General features: G+C 42.9%; 1 protein-coding gene and 1 pseudogene across 1 annotated transcript in view; both read left to right on the top strand.

The window, feature by feature from the left end:
- Positions 1–16,555, top strand: part of COPG1 (COPI coat complex subunit gamma 1) — a 29,526-nt gene extending 12,971 nt beyond the window's left edge. Inside the window, exons 15-24 of the mRNA XM_024580218.3 lie at positions 59–134; positions 1,209–1,312; positions 1,703–1,828; positions 2,142–2,210; positions 5,052–5,194; positions 5,521–5,692; positions 6,367–6,464; positions 7,996–8,134; positions 9,008–9,106; positions 16,080–16,555. Of these exons, the coding sequence (XP_024435986.1) occupies positions 59–134; positions 1,209–1,312; positions 1,703–1,828; positions 2,142–2,210; positions 5,052–5,194; positions 5,521–5,692; positions 6,367–6,464; positions 7,996–8,134; positions 9,008–9,106; positions 16,080–16,210 (1,157 nt within the window). The 3' untranslated portion in view covers positions 16,211–16,555. The remainder of the gene's footprint in view (positions 1–58; positions 135–1,208; positions 1,313–1,702; positions 1,829–2,141; positions 2,211–5,051; positions 5,195–5,520; positions 5,693–6,366; positions 6,465–7,995; positions 8,135–9,007; positions 9,107–16,079) is intronic.
- Positions 11,694–16,073, top strand: LOC128779410 (dolichol phosphate-mannose biosynthesis regulatory protein pseudogene; annotated as a pseudogene).
- Positions 16,556–17,475: the final 920 nt, after the last annotated feature.

Genomic DNA, 17,475 nt, shown 5'->3' on the forward strand with positions numbered 1-17,475 from the left:
AGCCTTGTTGCACTGGCTCTGGTGTATCAAGTATGTCTTATGTTCTTCATAAACATAGGTGCTGTGAGTGCTCTAGCCAAGTTTGGAGCCCAGAATGAAGAGATGTTACCCAGTATCTTGGTGTTGCTGAAGAGGTGAGTCTAGGCCTGAGGAACCCTGATGGATGATAGAGTTCCCTCAGGCTCAGGCAACTGTCTTTTGTCTGTTTGTTAATGATAAAGGGGAGGGAGGAGTTATATAACTATGGACTGTAGGGGAAAAAACAGGAAGCACAGAAGAGCATGAAAATAATATACAAAAATGCCTTCGTTCAGATGTGACAGTTGTTCATTTGAGTTTTTAAAAATATATGTATTTACTGAGATATTTTTTAACCTTACAATTCACTCGTTTAAAATGTATAATGTGATAGCTTATACTATATTCACAAAGGTATACAGCCATCATCACAATCTAAGTTTAAAAGATCTTTATTACATCAAAAATAAATGCTGTATCCACTAGTAGTCATTCTCCACTCCCCTTAAGACCCCCTACCACTGGTCCTAGACAACCACTAATCTACTTTCTATGTCTATGGGTTTGCCTATTTTGGATATTTCATATAAATGCCATCATACAATTTGTGACCTTTTGTGTGTCTGGCTTCCTCAAAATGTTTTCAAGATTCATCCTTATTGCAAAATGTACCAGTACCTCTTTCCTTTTTATTGGCTAATATTTCATTGTATGGCTATATTGCATTTTATTTACCCATTCATAAGTTCATGGACAGTTGGATTGTTTCTACTTTTTTTGGCTCTTGTGAATGAATAATGCTACTGTGAACATTTCTATACAGATTTTTGTGTGGATGTATGTGTTCACTTCTCTTGAGGATATAACTCAGCAAGAGTGAGATTACAAGATCATATTAAATTCTTCTTTTGATAAAACATAAAACATGTGTTGGATACAGTCATATTGCTGTTAGATACAGGAGATTAGTTACTTCCTTGACTGGGTGAGCTTTAGGGAGAGGATCCAGGGAATATGAATATAGTCATCTCCTGTTAATAAGTTAAATGACTGGAAACCACATCTGGAAACTGAGCTCTCAGAGCTTTAAGAGACAACTTTCTGTCACTACTCTCTGATGAAGCCCTGCCAGGTACCTCCTGTAACTCCTGTGGGGCCCCAGTCAGAAGTACCTTATGTTCTGGCTCCAGGTGTGTGATGGATGATGACAATGAAGTCAGGGACCGAGCCACCTTCTATCTCAGTGTCCTGGAGCAGAAGCAGAAGGCCCTCAATGCAGGCTATATTCTAAATGGTGAGCCTTTCCCCATCTGTCTTTCACTCTACCAAAGTTGTGACCCTTCTTATCACTACAGATCTGAACAGGGGTAATCTGAGGCAAGACACTCTTTTCTGGACTTTTATGGTGTCCCTATGACCCCAGGAGACCTCAGGTCATGTGGTTCATACCATTGTGGGTGGGAACAGCCTAGTGAATTGAAATGCTAGTTGTTAATAAAACTTCTGTTTGTACCATGCTCTATCCTTTAACAAGGGGAGTGTGGATGTGGAAGTAAAGGCTCAAAGAGTTAAGTGACTTTCTCAGGATCATATAATCTAGGCCCTCAGTTTTTATGGGGGAATTTTTGGTGCTCATTCTGTCATGTATTCCAAGCAGAGTGACTTCTATCCCACTGGCCTCTAGGTTTGACTGTGTCCATCCCTGGTTTGGAAAGGGCTCTACAGCAGTATACTCTAGAACCATCAGAAAAACCTTTTGACCTCAAGTCTGTGCCCTTAGCCACCACACCCATGGCAGAACCAAGAACAGGTAAATAACATCTGTACTTCCTTCAGAGGCTCTCAGGTTCAGGCCTCCATTGGAGGGTCTGCACTGGCTGTGAAGCCACTAAATCTAACCAGGATGGATGTGGTTGCGGTGGGAGGAGGGAATAACCCTTTTTGTCCCTGGCTCCAGGAAATGGAGACACACACAAACATTTATTCTCTTTCTCACATGTTGTATACTACACACTCAGGAAATTATAATCCCTAAATAACAGCAGCATGCTCAGTGCCACACTGCCCCATTACTGTGCCTCATTAGTGGAGTTGTTGATCACCATATGTATTTGCTTCTGCAGAAAGCACCCCCATCACAGCAGCCAAGCAGCCTGAGAAAGTGGCAGCTACCCGACAGGAGATCTTCCAGGGTGAGTAGCAGTACTCGGTGGGGCTCAGTCTCATCAGCTTTGGAGTAGTTGCTCTGCTCAAGGGAATTCAGGGTAAGAACTGTTGTTTATTGGGTTTGTCCTGAGTGCTGGGCCCCAGTAGTACTTTAGAGAGTACATTTGATCCTCATTTGGAGTATATTAGGTCCATTTGGAATCTGAGGAATTCAAAGTTCAGAGAGAGTAATTTGCCCAAGGTTGCACAACAAGGAAGTTCTAGCCCAAGGAAGGGGCTAGAATTAAGATCCAAATAAAACTGTCTCAGAGCTGGCTCTCAGTCTTGATTCTGAAGATTCAAACCCCTGGAACCCAGACCAGTTCAGGATGTCTGATTTGGCACAGTTGGGGTCCAAAGACACTGGTACTTTTTATTGGCTTCCAGATGTGTTTACTCTATGTTATATTGTAACATTTTAAGTATTTATGTATTTCTCTGGTCTTGCATTTTTGAGGGGCACGGCTATGTGTCTAATTGCCATTCCATTTTATCCATTGCATTCCTACCTTCAAGGACTAGCACATACCCCTCTTTGTGAAGCCCTGATCTCCTAAACTCTTCCATCTGATCACTTCTACTCCATCTCTTCTGTTTTCTCTTAATCTAGTTCTGTGTAGTTTACATGTCCTATCTTTTATTTTCTCTACCATAGCACTTAGCATAGTGCCTTTCTTCCTCAGAGCAGGCCCAATTATTGTTGAATTGAGTTAAATTCCCCCTTTACCATTCCATTCCAGAATCCTGTCTCATGTCAACATACTGTCTTTCAAATTCAGGAATACTGGGATCCTGAGCTAACTGGGATCACTCTTAGCCTTAAACTTTTCCTTCTGTATTAGTTCCCTCATGCTGCTATCATTAAGCCACCACAATCTTCATGGCTTAACACAATACAAATTCTTATCCTACGAGGTCAGAAGTCCAAAATGGGTTTTGTTGTGTTGTCAGTGCTGCTGAGCTCCCTCTGGATACTATAGGGGGAGATTGTTTCCTTGCCGTTTCTACTTTGTAGAGGCCACCTATTTTCCTTCTGTAGTGACCCCTTTCTCCATCTTTGAAGTTGGTAGCATATCCTCTTCAAATCTGTCTGATTCTGACCCCTCTGCCTCCCTCTCATAAAGACTTTTGTGATTACATTTGGCCCACCCAGGTAATCCAAGATAATCTCCCCATCTCAAGATCTACCTTCATATATCTTCAAGGTCCCTTTTACCATGTAACAAAACATATTCACAGGTTCTAGGAATTAGCACATAAATATTGTGGGAGTGATCATACTGCCACACCTTCCAAGGAAGATTCCTTCTCAGCATGTTAGAGGTTATCAGTTCCATTTTAAACAGTCTTCCAAAAGCTAACATTTCTTAATCACGTGATAAGTTCTAGGAACTTTGGTAGATTTTGACATTTATTGCTTCATTTATCTTCCTTCACAACAACCCTGTGAACAAGATTATTTTATCTATTTTATTGATGATAACTATTAGCAAAATCCCCCAGGTGGGAAGTCTAGAAACTTAAGGCCTCGTAAAATGAATTTCCATTAAAAAGCACTCTGGTGGCTAATGATCACGGTAGCATAAAAGTTCCTTGCAATATCTAAGCTGGCTCTTTCTGGGCATCTGTAGCCTATCCCTATACCCCACAGCCAGGTTCCAGCAGTGGGCTGGGTCCTATTTCCTGCACATTTATTAGATATGGTCCTTCAGGATGCAGAGGGCTGAAGCAGTCACATAGACTCTTTGTAGTAAGGAGGAAAGCAAAATAAAAACAATTATGCCTACTTTCTGTCTTTATCCCTGAAACATGAATTGAGTACCTACTAAGTACAGGGCAAAATATCAGATCCCTGGCCTCAAGATACAATTCCTGTCCTTAAGCAGTTCAATTTAATTGAAAAGACAAGTTGAAAGTCTTGGAGCAGTAGTTTTCAAATATCATCAGGTATCAGAGTCATCTGGGGAATGTGTTAGAAATTCAGATTCCTAGGTCCTAAACCCAGAGAGTCTGATAAAGCAGGTTTGGGGTGGGTACAGAAATCAGTTTTTAATAAACCTTTACCCTCAGGTAATTCTGACACAGGTAATCCATGACCGTATTTGAGGAATCCTGCCCCTGCCATAGAATAGGGAAGCAAGCAGCAGCTTTAGCCATCATAGGCAGATACCACGTGTAGATAGCTGCCAGATGCCTCATTCACCTGGACAGGCCATGGTGGGGGTCAGTAGGGCTAGGCCTTACCAGATGCCCACAGACCACTCTATGTTGGGTTTTCTGCAACACTCTGAATCTGAACATATCCCTTTTTTTAAAATGTATGTTTTAGTTATAGTTGATATACAATATTATATTAGCTTCAGGTGTACAATAAAACATTTTTTTATTGCCATTTGTCTTAGCTGACAAACATATAGGACCAGCTTGTTCTTTTACCTGATTCTGTAGCAACATTCATCCCATCCTCTTAGATTTTCTTACTTTCCACCTTCTATTAAGAATCTTTGCTGAGCTTCTAAAGTTGAGGAAGGTCTCCACATGGATTATGCCTACAACATTGAGGTCTCCCAGTTAGTTTGTTGCTTCTGAGGTCTTTTGTGGGACAGAGGGGAGGAGAATATTCATAGTGGGTGGTACAACTTGAGCAAAGTTAGGGAGATGAGAAAATGTATCAGTATATTTAGGAAATAGTAAACAGTTGTGTATACATATCCACCCATCTCAGTAGGGTGAAACACCTTAAGAATTAGACATAAGCATTTAGAAAACATCACATATTGGTCTGGGAATTGAGAAGCTGAGTAATTGGTGTGGTCTGTGGTTTTCAGAGCAGTTGGCAGTGGTGCCAGAGTTCCATGGGCTGGGGCCCCTCTTCAAGTCCTCGTCTGAGCCTGTGGCCCTCACTGAATCAGAGACAGAGTATGTCATCCACTGCACTAAACACACCTTCACTGACCACATGGTGTTCCAGGTGAGCAGGGAGGGCTGAGGTCCTGCTGAAGCCTCCTGGGGCCAGGGAGTGTTTCCAGGTCTGATGGGTCCTGAAGGGTAATGGCTCCCCATACACTGCATTGGTGACTTGGTATGTCACCAAGGGTGTGTCTTATACCCTTGACCCAGGACCTTTTTGGCTTCCGTGTGTCAGCATGGAAGCATGGAGACAAGGAACCTGAGCAGGGTGACTGGGATGGGAGTTAGGTTGGCTCATGGAGTGAGAGATAGAATCTCCTGCCTCTTCCACTGCAACAGCTTAGACCTAGAATAGTGTCTTAAGTAATCCTGTACCCCCTGGTCCAGTTTGACTGCATGAACACACTCAATGACCAGACCTTGGAGAATGTCACAGTGCAGATGGAGCCTACTGAGGCCTATGAGGTGCTCTGTTACGTGCCTGTCCGGACCCTACCCTACAACCAGCCTGGGACCTGCTACACGCTGGTGGCGCTGCCCAAGGAAGACCCCACAGCTGGTGAGTTAATCTCCAGATACTCTCAGGATCAGAATGAGCTGGCCAGCTTGTGCACCAGCCATTTATTTCTTATTAAGAACTTTAACTCCTTGATTTCAGTCCTGAGGAAAAAAGTAGAATGGCTAAATTCTGGGTACTTTTCATTTTCTCCTCATAGAAGACTTATGGGGATAAGTATTGCCATCCCTATTCATAGATGAAGAAACTTGAGGCTCAGGTTAAATGGCTTGTCTAAGTTCGAACGGCTGGTAAGAGGCAGAACCCAGGTCTATCGGGTCCTCAAACCAGCACCCTTTTATTATACCATGAAAGAGTGCAAAGACAAACACAAACACCAAAACATCCCAAATCTTTTCCTTCTGAGGAAACCACCAGCTTCTTTTTCCAGCCTATGAAAGTGAGCCTGCTACTGTTATGTGGATGTAGCCATCCTGTGCCATTTCTGCTTTCCTCTTCTTCCCCACAAGGGGATGCCTCAAACCCATGACTTGACTCTCATGCCCTTCAACAAGGTGTTGCCTTTTGTCCAGATTTGTGGGGTTGGATGGCATGTTGCCACTACTGATAATGTGGCAAAGGCCTAGAGAGCCAGCTGTTGTCACCTATCCCATGGAGGAGCTGATCCCCTATAGTAGCTAGGGATGTCTTCACCACCCAGCCTTTCTTTCCCACAGTGGCCTGCACATTCAGCTGCATGATGAAGTTCACTGTCAAGGACTGTGACCCCACCACTGGGGAGACTGATGATGAAGGCTATGAGGATGAGTATGTGGTAAGAAGCTAGGGTCAGGAGGCTCAGTTTTGTGCCTGAAGCTGAGAGCAACTCCCTCCAGAAGCAGTCAACCAGACTTGAAGCATTTTCCTGCTGTTTTTGGCTTTATAGCTCTCTTTGAAAGAAACTGTTTTTAACTTGAAAAAAAATACTTGCTCAGGTGAAATGAAAACTTGGGAAATATAAAAACACAGTATAAACAAACATTACCCATAGTCCTTGGAAGTTATTTTGGGGTGGGAGTGAGGAGTTTTTTAATTGAGGTCATTCTGTACATTATAGGTATTGCTGTTTTCACTTGAAACCATAGTATATTTTCTCATGTCATTGCAAATAACTTCATAAACATAATTTTTAATGACTTTAAAATATTCTTATATAGTTATATCATAACTCACTTGATTCCTTTAATGTTAGGCATTTGGGATTCCACATTTTTACTATTTATAAATGCTTCATTAAACATCCCTTTGGGTACAAATTTTTATCTGCATTTCAGATTATTCCCCTAGCATAGATTCATAGGAGGGTAGGGATGATTTTAAGACTTTTCGATTCATATTGTCAAATTACTTCTTATAGAAGTTGGATGAGTTTGCATCTGGTAACCAGCCTTTTTATACACTGAAACAGCCCTTCCAATTCCACCTTTCTGAGCTTAGATGGAATCATTCTGGCATTTGACCATGGCACAGTGGCTCAGTGCCACCTGAGTGTAAACCATGATGCTCACTTTGGGGATAGAAATTGTTAGAGGTCCTTATACCTAGAGGGCCAGTCACTGTGCAATACAAATGACATCACTGTTGGGTTGTGTTATCCTAGAACCATTGTTGAGGAAGGACCTTCCCTGAGCCAACAATGACCCAAATGGGCATGAACTGCCCTACGCCCAATGAGCTTCTTGGGAGAGGTGGGTCTGAGGCATTGCTCGTACTGTTGGGCCTAATCTAAGTCCTACTTAACGCACACCTTAAATATCTGCAAAAGTTGGTGCTCAGTGAAGATCTGTTGGTTGAGTGAGTGGGAAACATTTATGTACACTTAGTCCAAGGTGAGGGTGGTAATTATGTGTCATGTTCAGGGAGCACGCAGCTAAGATGGAGGTGTGGGTCAGATATATGTCAGGCCCAGAAGACACAGCTGAGGTTAAGGGGAGGACCTATAGGAGTGACAGAGTCATAGGAGTCAAACTGCAATGATTGTTCCTGTATAGTACCTGGGTCCTTGAGGCACTGATTTTAGGCAGGCCTCAGAAGGGATGAGATCTTATATCTGACACCCTCAGGTGAGTACTTGGGTCAGAGTATTTTCCAAGGGACTATTTAACTATGAGCACTTTGAGGACAAGTACCTGGTCCAGTTGCTGTACTGTCCCCAGAGCTTGGCAGTGTTCAGCACCTAGGAAGTAACTGCTTAATGTATTTCAGGAAGATGGGAGCACTGAGTTCAGAGCAGAGGCCCAGAGGTGTACAGAGCAAGGACTCTCTACTTGAGGTGTGTGCCTAACTTTTAACCTCTGCCTCCCCAGCTGGAAGATCTAGAAGTCACTATAGCTGATCACATTCAAAAGGTTATGAAGCTGAACTTTGAAGCTGCCTGGGATGAGGTAGGAGATGAGTTTGAGAAAGAGGAAACATTCACCTTATCTACCACCAAGACTCTTGAAGGTAAAATCCTTGGCTACTGTTGAAGTACTTTGATGCAGATCCTGGCCAGCAGGATCCTGTGTTGTGGCAGCAGTAGACAAATACACATGGACTACAGAAATAACTGTGGAGAAAAAGGGACTGCATGGCCACTCTCTAAGTCAGAGAGAGGGCCCCAAGACCCCCGCCTGGAGAGAGAGGGCCCCGAGACCCCTGCCTGGATAGGCTTTTATTGTTTTTCTAGGCACATTACATCAAGGATGATCCTCATTTACTATGCACAGGTTTGTTTTGGGTGGCTACCTTTTACAGACAACAAAGGAGAGGATGTTGATAAATACATGAAAGAAGGATATTTCCGAATGTAAAGGGAAAAGTGGTCGAACCGGTTATATTCCATACTTGGGTAGTTCAGCACAGACTTTAGGAAGTTAAAGACACTTCGGTAAACATTTGCTGCCTCAATTCAGGGTGAGGGAATTTTAGCAAGAGCAAGCCTCATAGTGGTCTAGGTACAATGCAGGCCTGATTCCCCACAGGAGAACCTATCTGTGGGCATGGGGCCTACCTGCCGAACCTCACTCCACACTGGCTTTTCCGAGTGGGGGCTGGGCCACATTTCCCACGCTTGGAATGGTTTCCTATAGTACTTCTCATATTCCCTCCCAGACCCTTCTTCTCTAGGATCCAGGGCCATGACTACAGCATATACTTCAGATGCTACTTCATTAAAAGCACTTCTGAGCAGGGTTAGGGGATGGAGGAGTTGTGATGGCACAGAGGAAATAATTTATGTGGCTTAACTAATACAAAGTAATATTGAATGTAAACTAATTGAAAAATGAAATTACAAAAAGATATGTAGCTTAATGATACTAGGATTTCTCCCTACAGAGGCTGTGGGAAATATTGTGAAATTCCTGGGAATGCATCCATGTGAGAGGTCAGACAAAGTGCCTGATAACAAGAATACCCACACGTTATTCCTGGCCGGTAAGCAACATTTCCTGTTGGGAAGGGCCTGGGTAATTTGTAGCCTGGGTGCCATTGCATCCTGGGCTGTGGGCTCCCACTGGGAACACAGGGAGTCCAAATTCCTGGTGTTGAAAATTCACAAAGCGGTGGCAACTTCCAGTCAAGATGGAGGTGTAGATGGACACACTTTGCCTCCTTGCACAACCATAAGAAGGATCACAACTAACCTCAAAACAAAAAACACACAGGACTGCCAGAAAATCGAACTGTGTGGAAGTCTGACAAAGATTTAAAGAAGCCATATTCATCCAGACAGTAGGAGGGCCAGAGACAGGGAGCTGGGGCAGAGAGGGCTCAGTGTGGCAACAGTGAGGCAGCCGGCGGAACACGCTGTACCACATTCACATGTGGTGGATAAATTTGGGAGGGATACCTTGGGAGCAAGCAATCCCAGTCCCAGGCGAGACTGTGCAGCCCAGGGTTCCAGCGTCAGGAAAATAAAGCCTTTTACCTTCTGGCTGTAAAAACCAATGGGGTGGCAGAAGAAAGTTCCAGTCTCTTGGAAGAGGCAGTTTAAAGGGCCCACACAATCCTAGAACAAACTCAAACTCACCCACTCTAGAAACCACAACCAGAGCAGCAGCTAGATGGGAAACCAGTCGCATATGGAAAGGGGGTGAAGTGACTGGAAACAGCAGAAGTGCTGAACAAGCCTCAGCAGCGTTGACTTCTCTCCGACCCCTCCTCCACATATATAGCCAAAAAGCGGATTGCCCCACCCTGGCAAATACCTAAGGCTCCACCCTATACAACTTAACAGGTACACTAAGAGAGTCAAAGCAGCTCTACATAATACACAGTAACAAACACAGGGAGGATGCCAAATAGAGCAGACAAATATGGCCCAGAGAGTTCTGGCCAACATGGAGGTGTAGATAGAAACTCTTTGCTTCCTCAAACAACCAAAAGGAGGATAACAACCAATCTAAAATCAATAAGCAACCAGAAGTGCCAGAAAAATCAAACTGCATGGAACTTCAACAACCAAGGAATTAAAGAAACAGTCAGTCAACCAGACCAACCAGACTGGTAAGATGGGTAGACGGAGAGAACCCATGGCAAGGCAGTGGACCAAGCGGGAGGGACTGGCTGAACAGGAAACTTGAGACTCAGAGCTGACTGCGGACTACTGCAGGGGTTGCTGCGATGAGAGAAACTGCCAGTCTTGCACGAGAGTTGGAAAGTGGGACTAGAGCCAAGCAAGCAAGCTGCATTGTTCCCGCTCTGGCGCCTCCCCCATAGACAGCAACACAGCGCAGCAAGGAAGGTTCCCCGCCCTGGTGAATACCTAAGGCCCCGCCCCCATACAACTTAACAAGTGTGCAGAGACAAAGAAATAGGGCCCAAAGAAAGAACAGAGCAAAACTTCAGAAAGAGAGCTAAGCAAAGAGGTCGCCAACCTATCTGATGGAGAGTTCAAAGACCTGGTAATCAGAATGCTCACAGAACTGATTGAGTTTGGTCACAAAATAAAAGAACGAATGAAGGCTACCCAAAGTGAAATAAAGCAGAATATTCAGGGAACCAACAGTGACAGGAAAGAAACCAGGACTCAAAGCAACAATTTGGAACAGAATGAAGAAACAAGAATTTTAAAAAATGAAGAGAAGCTTAGGAACCTCTGGGACAACTTTAAATGTTCCAATATCTGAATTAAAGGGTTACAGAAGGAGAACAACAGCAAGAAATTGAAAACTTATTTCAACAAATCATGAAGGAAAACTTCCCCAATCTGGTGAAGGAAATAAACCTCCAGGATGTCTAGGAAGCCCAGAGAGTTCCAAAGAAGTTCGACCCAAAGAGGAACACACCAAGGCACATCATCATTAAGTTACCCAAGATAAAGAGAGAATCCTAAAAGAAGCAAGAGAAAAGGAGACAGTTAGCTATGAAGGATTTCCCATATCAGCTGATTTCTCAAAAGAAACCTTGCAGGCAAGAAGGGGCTGGAAAGAAGTATCTGAAGTCATGAAAGGCAAGGACCTACATCCAAGATTACTCTATCCAGCAAAGCTATCATTTAGAATGGAAGGGCAGATAAAGCACTTCCCTGATAAGGTCAAGTTAAAGGAGTTCATCATCACCAAGCCCTTATTATATGAAATGTTAAAGGGACTTAACTAAGAAATTGAAGAGGATCAAAAACTATGAACAGTAAAATGACAACAAACTCACAACTATCAAATGAACCTAAAAAAAAAAATAAAAACAAAACAAAAACTAAGCAAACAACTACAACAGGAACAGAATCAGAGAAATGTACATCACATGGATGGTTTTCAGTGGGGAGGGGGAGGGGAAGAATAGGAGTGAAAAGGTACAGGGAAGAAGAAGCATAATTACTGGGCATAAAATAGGAATAGGTAAAAAATGGTATAGGAAACAATTCAAAGAACTTATATGTACAACCCATGGATTTGGACTAAGTGGGGGAAATGTTGGAGGTTTGGGAGGTGCAAGGCGGAGGGGGGATAAAGGCGGAAAAATTGGGAAAACTGTAATAGCATAATCAATAAAGTATACTTTAGAAAAATAAAAAAGAAATATGGCCCAAATTAAAGGCCGTAACAAACTCCCAGAAAAAGAACTAAGTGAAACAGATAGCCAACCCGTAAGATGCAGAGTTCAAAAATGTGGTGATAATGATGTTCAGATGATTCATTGAATATGGCAAAAGCATAATGGAAGAAATGAAGGCTACACTAATGGAAATAAAGAAAAATCCACAGGGAACCAACAGTAAGGGAAGGAAGGCAGAGTTCAAATCAATAATTTGGAACATGAAGTAAACAACCAGAACAGAATGAAAAAACAGGAATTCAAAAATAAATGAGAGAATAAAGAGATTCTGGGAAATCTTCAGAAATGCCAACATCCAAATCATAGGGGTGCCAGAAGGAGAAGAGGAAGAGTGAGAAATTGAAAACTTATTTGAAAGAATAATGAAGGAGAACTTCCCCAGCATGGTGAAGGAAATAGACTTCCAGGAAGTCCAGGAAGCCCAGAGAGTCCCAAAGAAGCTGGACCCAAGGAGGAACACACTGAGGCAGATCATAATTATATTACCCAAGATTAAAGATAAGGAGAGAGTCTTAAAAGCAGCAAGAGAAGAGCAGAGAGTTACCTACAAAGGAGTTCCCATTAGACTGTCAGCTGATTTTTCAAAAGAAACTTAGCAGGCAAGAAGGGACTGGCAAGAAGTATTCAAAGTGTTGAAAAGCAAGGACCTACATCCAAGATTACTGTATCCAGCAAAGCTATCATTTAGAATGGAAGGGCAGATAAGATGCTTCCCAGACAAGGCTTTCAAATAGCCAGACAAGGCAAAGCTAAAGGAGTTCATCATCACCCAGCCCTTATTATATGAAATGTTAAAGGAACTTATTTAAGAAAAAGATCAAAACTGTGAACATTAAAATGGCAACAAACTCAGGGGAACACAGGAAAATGGCCACAGGAACAGACCAGGTGGTGGCACTTAGCCTCGTTGCTGTTAGCCTGATCGTCTTCACCTACTAAACAGCCTGGATGATTCTCTTGGTCCCCAGCACCACCAATTTAGGGCAAATGCTCCATAAACAACTATTAAATAAATGAAGGAAGGAAATAAACCAAGGCACACAAAATGCCATCATCTTAAAGAAAAGCAAAAGTCCCAGTGGTTTGATTGGTGTCAGTCCCTGAGGTGGTGGAGGTGGAAGGTAGGTTTAGAGAGAGCTGAACAAGGCTAGGAATGCGCACAGGAGCTCTTCCAACAATGCCAGCCATTTATCGACGGCCAGCGTGTTATCCACAAATGTTTCCTGTGCCACGCCTAGACCATTGCCATCCCACTAGCTGCTGGCCTCCTGCTGCACCTGTTTGTGGGAACGTTCATCACCTATGTGATGCTAAAGAACCGGAAGGTGACCAGGAAGGCTCAGTGAGGGCCCAGGGATGATAACGTTAATGTCCCCTTTTCTGCCACCCCTACAGGGGTTACCAAGGGTGGGGGCCCACAGGACTTGTCCAGGCATTGCTGCTCCCTCTGAGTGATGGAGCCATTCAGCTTTGACTATCAGAACCCCCATTCCTCCCCTTCTCACTCTTCCAGAGCGAGGAGGGAATACCTGGAAGTCTCCCTCTCTCCCTCTTCTGGCTCAGAGTCTGAAAGATGCTTATCTTCCCTACCTTGCCTTCATATCCCCTATTACTTTTTCCTCTGGGTTTTACCCTCTTGCCTCAGTTTCCCTCCTTTTACTTGCTGTTTGAAATTGGCAAGTTCTGAGACATCACCTGGCCCATCCCCACATTTCCTTTTCCTCCACAAAAATAGCTTTCCCAGGTCTGACATAGCCTGGGGCCCCACAGGACTTTCGGATTTGGAAAGCCTAGGGAAAGGACTGACAGGCCTTGGGACCAGCACCAGTCCTCAGGGCACAATAAAATGGTAACAGCAGGTCCTCAGACCTACTTTTCATGAAGGCCCAGCCCCTCAGCCCCTAGTACTGGCTTATTAAGGAGAGCTGGACAATAAACATGGATGGTGTGTTTAAAAAGAAATAAAATGACAACAAACAGCTGCCAACAACTGAATCTAAAAAAACAAACTAAGCAAACAACTAGAACAGGAACAGAATCATAAATAATGGAGATCATTTGGAGAGTTATCAACTAGGAGGGGGAAGGTGGGGAATGAGGGAAAAGGTACAGTGATTAAGAAGCATAATTGGTAGGTACAAAATAGACGGGGATGTTAAAAATAATATAGGAAATGGAGAGGCCAAGAACTTACATACACGACCCATGGACAAGAACTAAGATGGGGAGATTGCTGGATGGAAGAGGGTTACCAGGTGGAGGGGAGCAAAGGGAAAAATTTGGACAACTAATAGCATAATCAATAAAATATACTTAAATTCACAAAGTAAAAAAAAAGGCCTGCAGTGAAATGTCTCCCTCCTGACCCCTGCTCCCAACCATCCAGTTCCCTTTCAGTGGGCAACCATTGTTACTATTACAAACAATGCCAGTATTTCCTTCCAGCAATTTTTTAAATATTTTTTAAATTTATTTTTAGAGAGAGGAGTAAGGAGGGAGAAAGAAATGGAGAGAAACACCAGGAATTCAACTGGCAACCTTTTCGTCCATAGGCCAGTACTCAATCCACTAAGCTACACCAGCCAGGGCTTCTTCCAGTGATTTTATGGATATAAAGGCTAATATGTACATATTTCCCTTTTTAATTCAAATGTGTGGCTCGGTTGGGGAATTGTCCTGTAAACCAAAAGGTTGTGGGTTCAATTCCCTGCCAGAGCACATGCCTGGTTTACAGGTTCAGTCCCTGGTCAGGGTGCATACAAGAGGCAACTGATCAGTGTTTCTCTCCTTTTCTCTTTCCCTACCTTACCTTCTGGGTCAATGAGCATGTCCTCAGGTGTCTGTAAAAAGTAAAAAATAAATAAATCTTTAAAAATTCAAATGTTTATGTACAAATGGTTTTATTTTTCACTTGACAGTGCATCTTGGAAATCTTCCCTGTCAACACAGAGTTTCCTAAGTATTTAAGAACTGTGATAAAATATACAAAACATCAAATTTACTATTTTATCCATTTTAGGTGTACAGTTCAGTGGTATTAAGTATATTCATATTATTGTGCAGTTATTGCCATTACCATTTTTGGAACTTTTTTTATGTTCCTAAACTGAATCCTCTTTTTTTTTTGGTAGCTGCCTGAAATTCCATTGTGTGGATATACCATAATTTTATAAAACCAGCCTGCATTAATGAACATTTAGACTGTTCCATTCTTTTGCTATTACAAACAATGCTAAAGTGAATAATCACATATACACATGTGTACATACACATACTTTATTTTGCTTGTGTGCACTGCGGTCCAAGTACATTTCTCATTTTGATAAATGTTTCCCATTGCCTTCCATAGAAATTGTGTGCCTTTCTTCTCATACTCTGGACAGTGCAGTGTGTTATCAAACTTTATATAACCTTTGCCAGTCTGGGTGGAAAATTCTATCTTGGTGTAGTTTTATTTTACATTTCCTGTATATTGAATGACATTAAGCATCTTCGCAAATGTGAAGTACCATTTGTATTTTTACTTCCTGTTTTGTGAATCACTTCCATATTCTTTGTCTAATTTTCTAATAGGAATGGAATTTTAAGCATTCGTCATGGAAATTTTTAAACACAAAAAAATTGAATAGTACAATGAACCCCCCATGTGCTCATCTTCCACCTTCAACAGCTATAGCATCTATAGCCCTACTCATTGTCTTCCTTGCCAGATTATTTTAAAGCAAATTACAAATACAGCATTGTATATGTAAATCTTTTGTATCTGTATGTTCCTGTAAGAGGTAATGACACTTTATTTATGGGGAGCATACAATTATCACACTTAAAACAATGAACAAAAGGAAATAGATTTTTTTTTTTCCTGAGTGTTTATAAACAGGGTTGGAGGTAGCTTTGCTTCAGTGCCCTGCTCCCTGAAGCTGACAGTCCCTAAACCCATGTTTCTGGCCACAGTGAAGCAACCCAGTCCCCTGGGTCTTGCTGACACCTGCTCTGTGGTTTGATCAGGGAGGGGCTGTCCCTTCATCTGTGCTCTTAGATTCAGCCAGCATGTGTGAGAGCCTCTGTGATACCAGGTAAACCCTTTTATGTCCATTAATTCATTTGATCTTTGGCAGAAGCTTAAAATATTAGTATTATCTCTTCCACTTGTTGAGGATACTAAAGCCCAGAGAGGTTAAGTGACTTGTTCAAGGCCGCACTCAGAGATTTTAGCCCAGTTTTCCTGTTCCCAGACCTGCTTCCACTTCACTACCCCAGAGCAGCCCTGATCAGTTGCTGCAAATGCCACTTAAACATAACCTCTGCAGCCACCTTCTGCCTTATACACCTGTACTCTCTTCCCTTCTAGGTGTGTTCCGGGGTGGTCATGACATCCTGGTGCGCTCCCGGCTGCTGCTTTTGGACACAGTTACAATGCAGGTGACAGCCAGAAGTTCAGAGGAACTGCCAGTAGACATCATCTTGGCATCTGTGGGCTGAGGCCACCCTGCATAGACCCTACCCCTACCTCCTACCCTTTTCCCCCAACACTATGCAGAATTCAGACCTTCCTCATGTACCCAGTGGAAACTCCTTCCTAAGCCTCTGTATTCAAAAACAATTTGGAATCATTGTTTTTTTTTTTTTTTAATTTAACCTTTACCCCTGTGAGGGGGCAACTTTTTTTTTTTTTTTTTTTTAAGGATAATTTTAGCTTCTACTAGAACTTGCTGCCCTACCTGCCAGAGAAGGACATCACAAGTTAATAAAATGCTCACATCTCTTGAACTTATCCCCAGAGAAACCATCTTATCCCTATAAATAAATCAGCATGTATTTACTGAATGACTGCTACTTCTGCAGACTCATGTTTAGGGTCTCCGCCTTCCCCTTTTGGCCTCTACACCACCAAGAACACTTATCCCCTTTACATCCATAGCATCCAAAGGGTTGCCATGAGGCAGGACCCTCTCCTACTCATTCATCTCTGTCCAACCCCACACCCAGGAACAGGAGCAGTGCAGGTTTGCTGAGGGAATGACACCAGCTGACAGGCTTTGAGTGTATGCATTTATTGCATTTTCAGAAATACGCTCCTTTCCTAGGTGATAACGGAGGTCCCAGAGGGTTTTGGATCAATCACCATCAGGCCTGAAGTAGAATGTGCACTGGAATTTGCCTACTCCTGCTTTGGTAACAATTCAGGGAATGCACAGAAGGGAACGGCCTTTAGAGAGCACTTTATTGGCTCCAGATGTAGAAATCTTTTTTGCCCCAAGGGAGTAGGCTCAGAGGCCACCTCAGCTGCATTTGTAAACTCAGGCCAGATGGTTTTACCAACTTTGTGGCTGAAATACAGCTGCAAACCCCATTTTTAAAAATCCAGGCGTCATGTCATGGCTGGTGTAATTCAGTGGATTGAGCACAAGCCTGCAAGCCAAAGGGTGTGAGGTTTATTTCCCAGTCAGGCCATATGCCTGGGGGGCGTTCGAGAGGCACTCACACGTTGATACTTCCCTCTCTCAAAATACAAGTAGAATGTTTTTCAAAAATCCAGGCCTCATCCTTAGAGACCCCTATGGGTAAGGTGGTGAAGGTGAGGGCCTTGAGAGGGCTCGTTCTGGTGCTCACTGCAGTTAAAAGTAACATGTTTGATTCATGAAAGCTTTTCTGATGTTCCAATATTTGCCCCAAACTATGAGATAGTTAATAAGACTGTGAAGTAACGAAAATGTTTTCTGATTTCATCCCTACCATGACCTGGT

Source organism: Desmodus rotundus, chromosome 10 (assembly GCF_022682495.2).
Source record: "Desmodus rotundus isolate HL8 chromosome 10, HLdesRot8A.1, whole genome shotgun sequence".
Taxonomy (NCBI): Eukaryota; Metazoa; Chordata; class Mammalia; order Chiroptera; family Phyllostomidae; genus Desmodus; species Desmodus rotundus.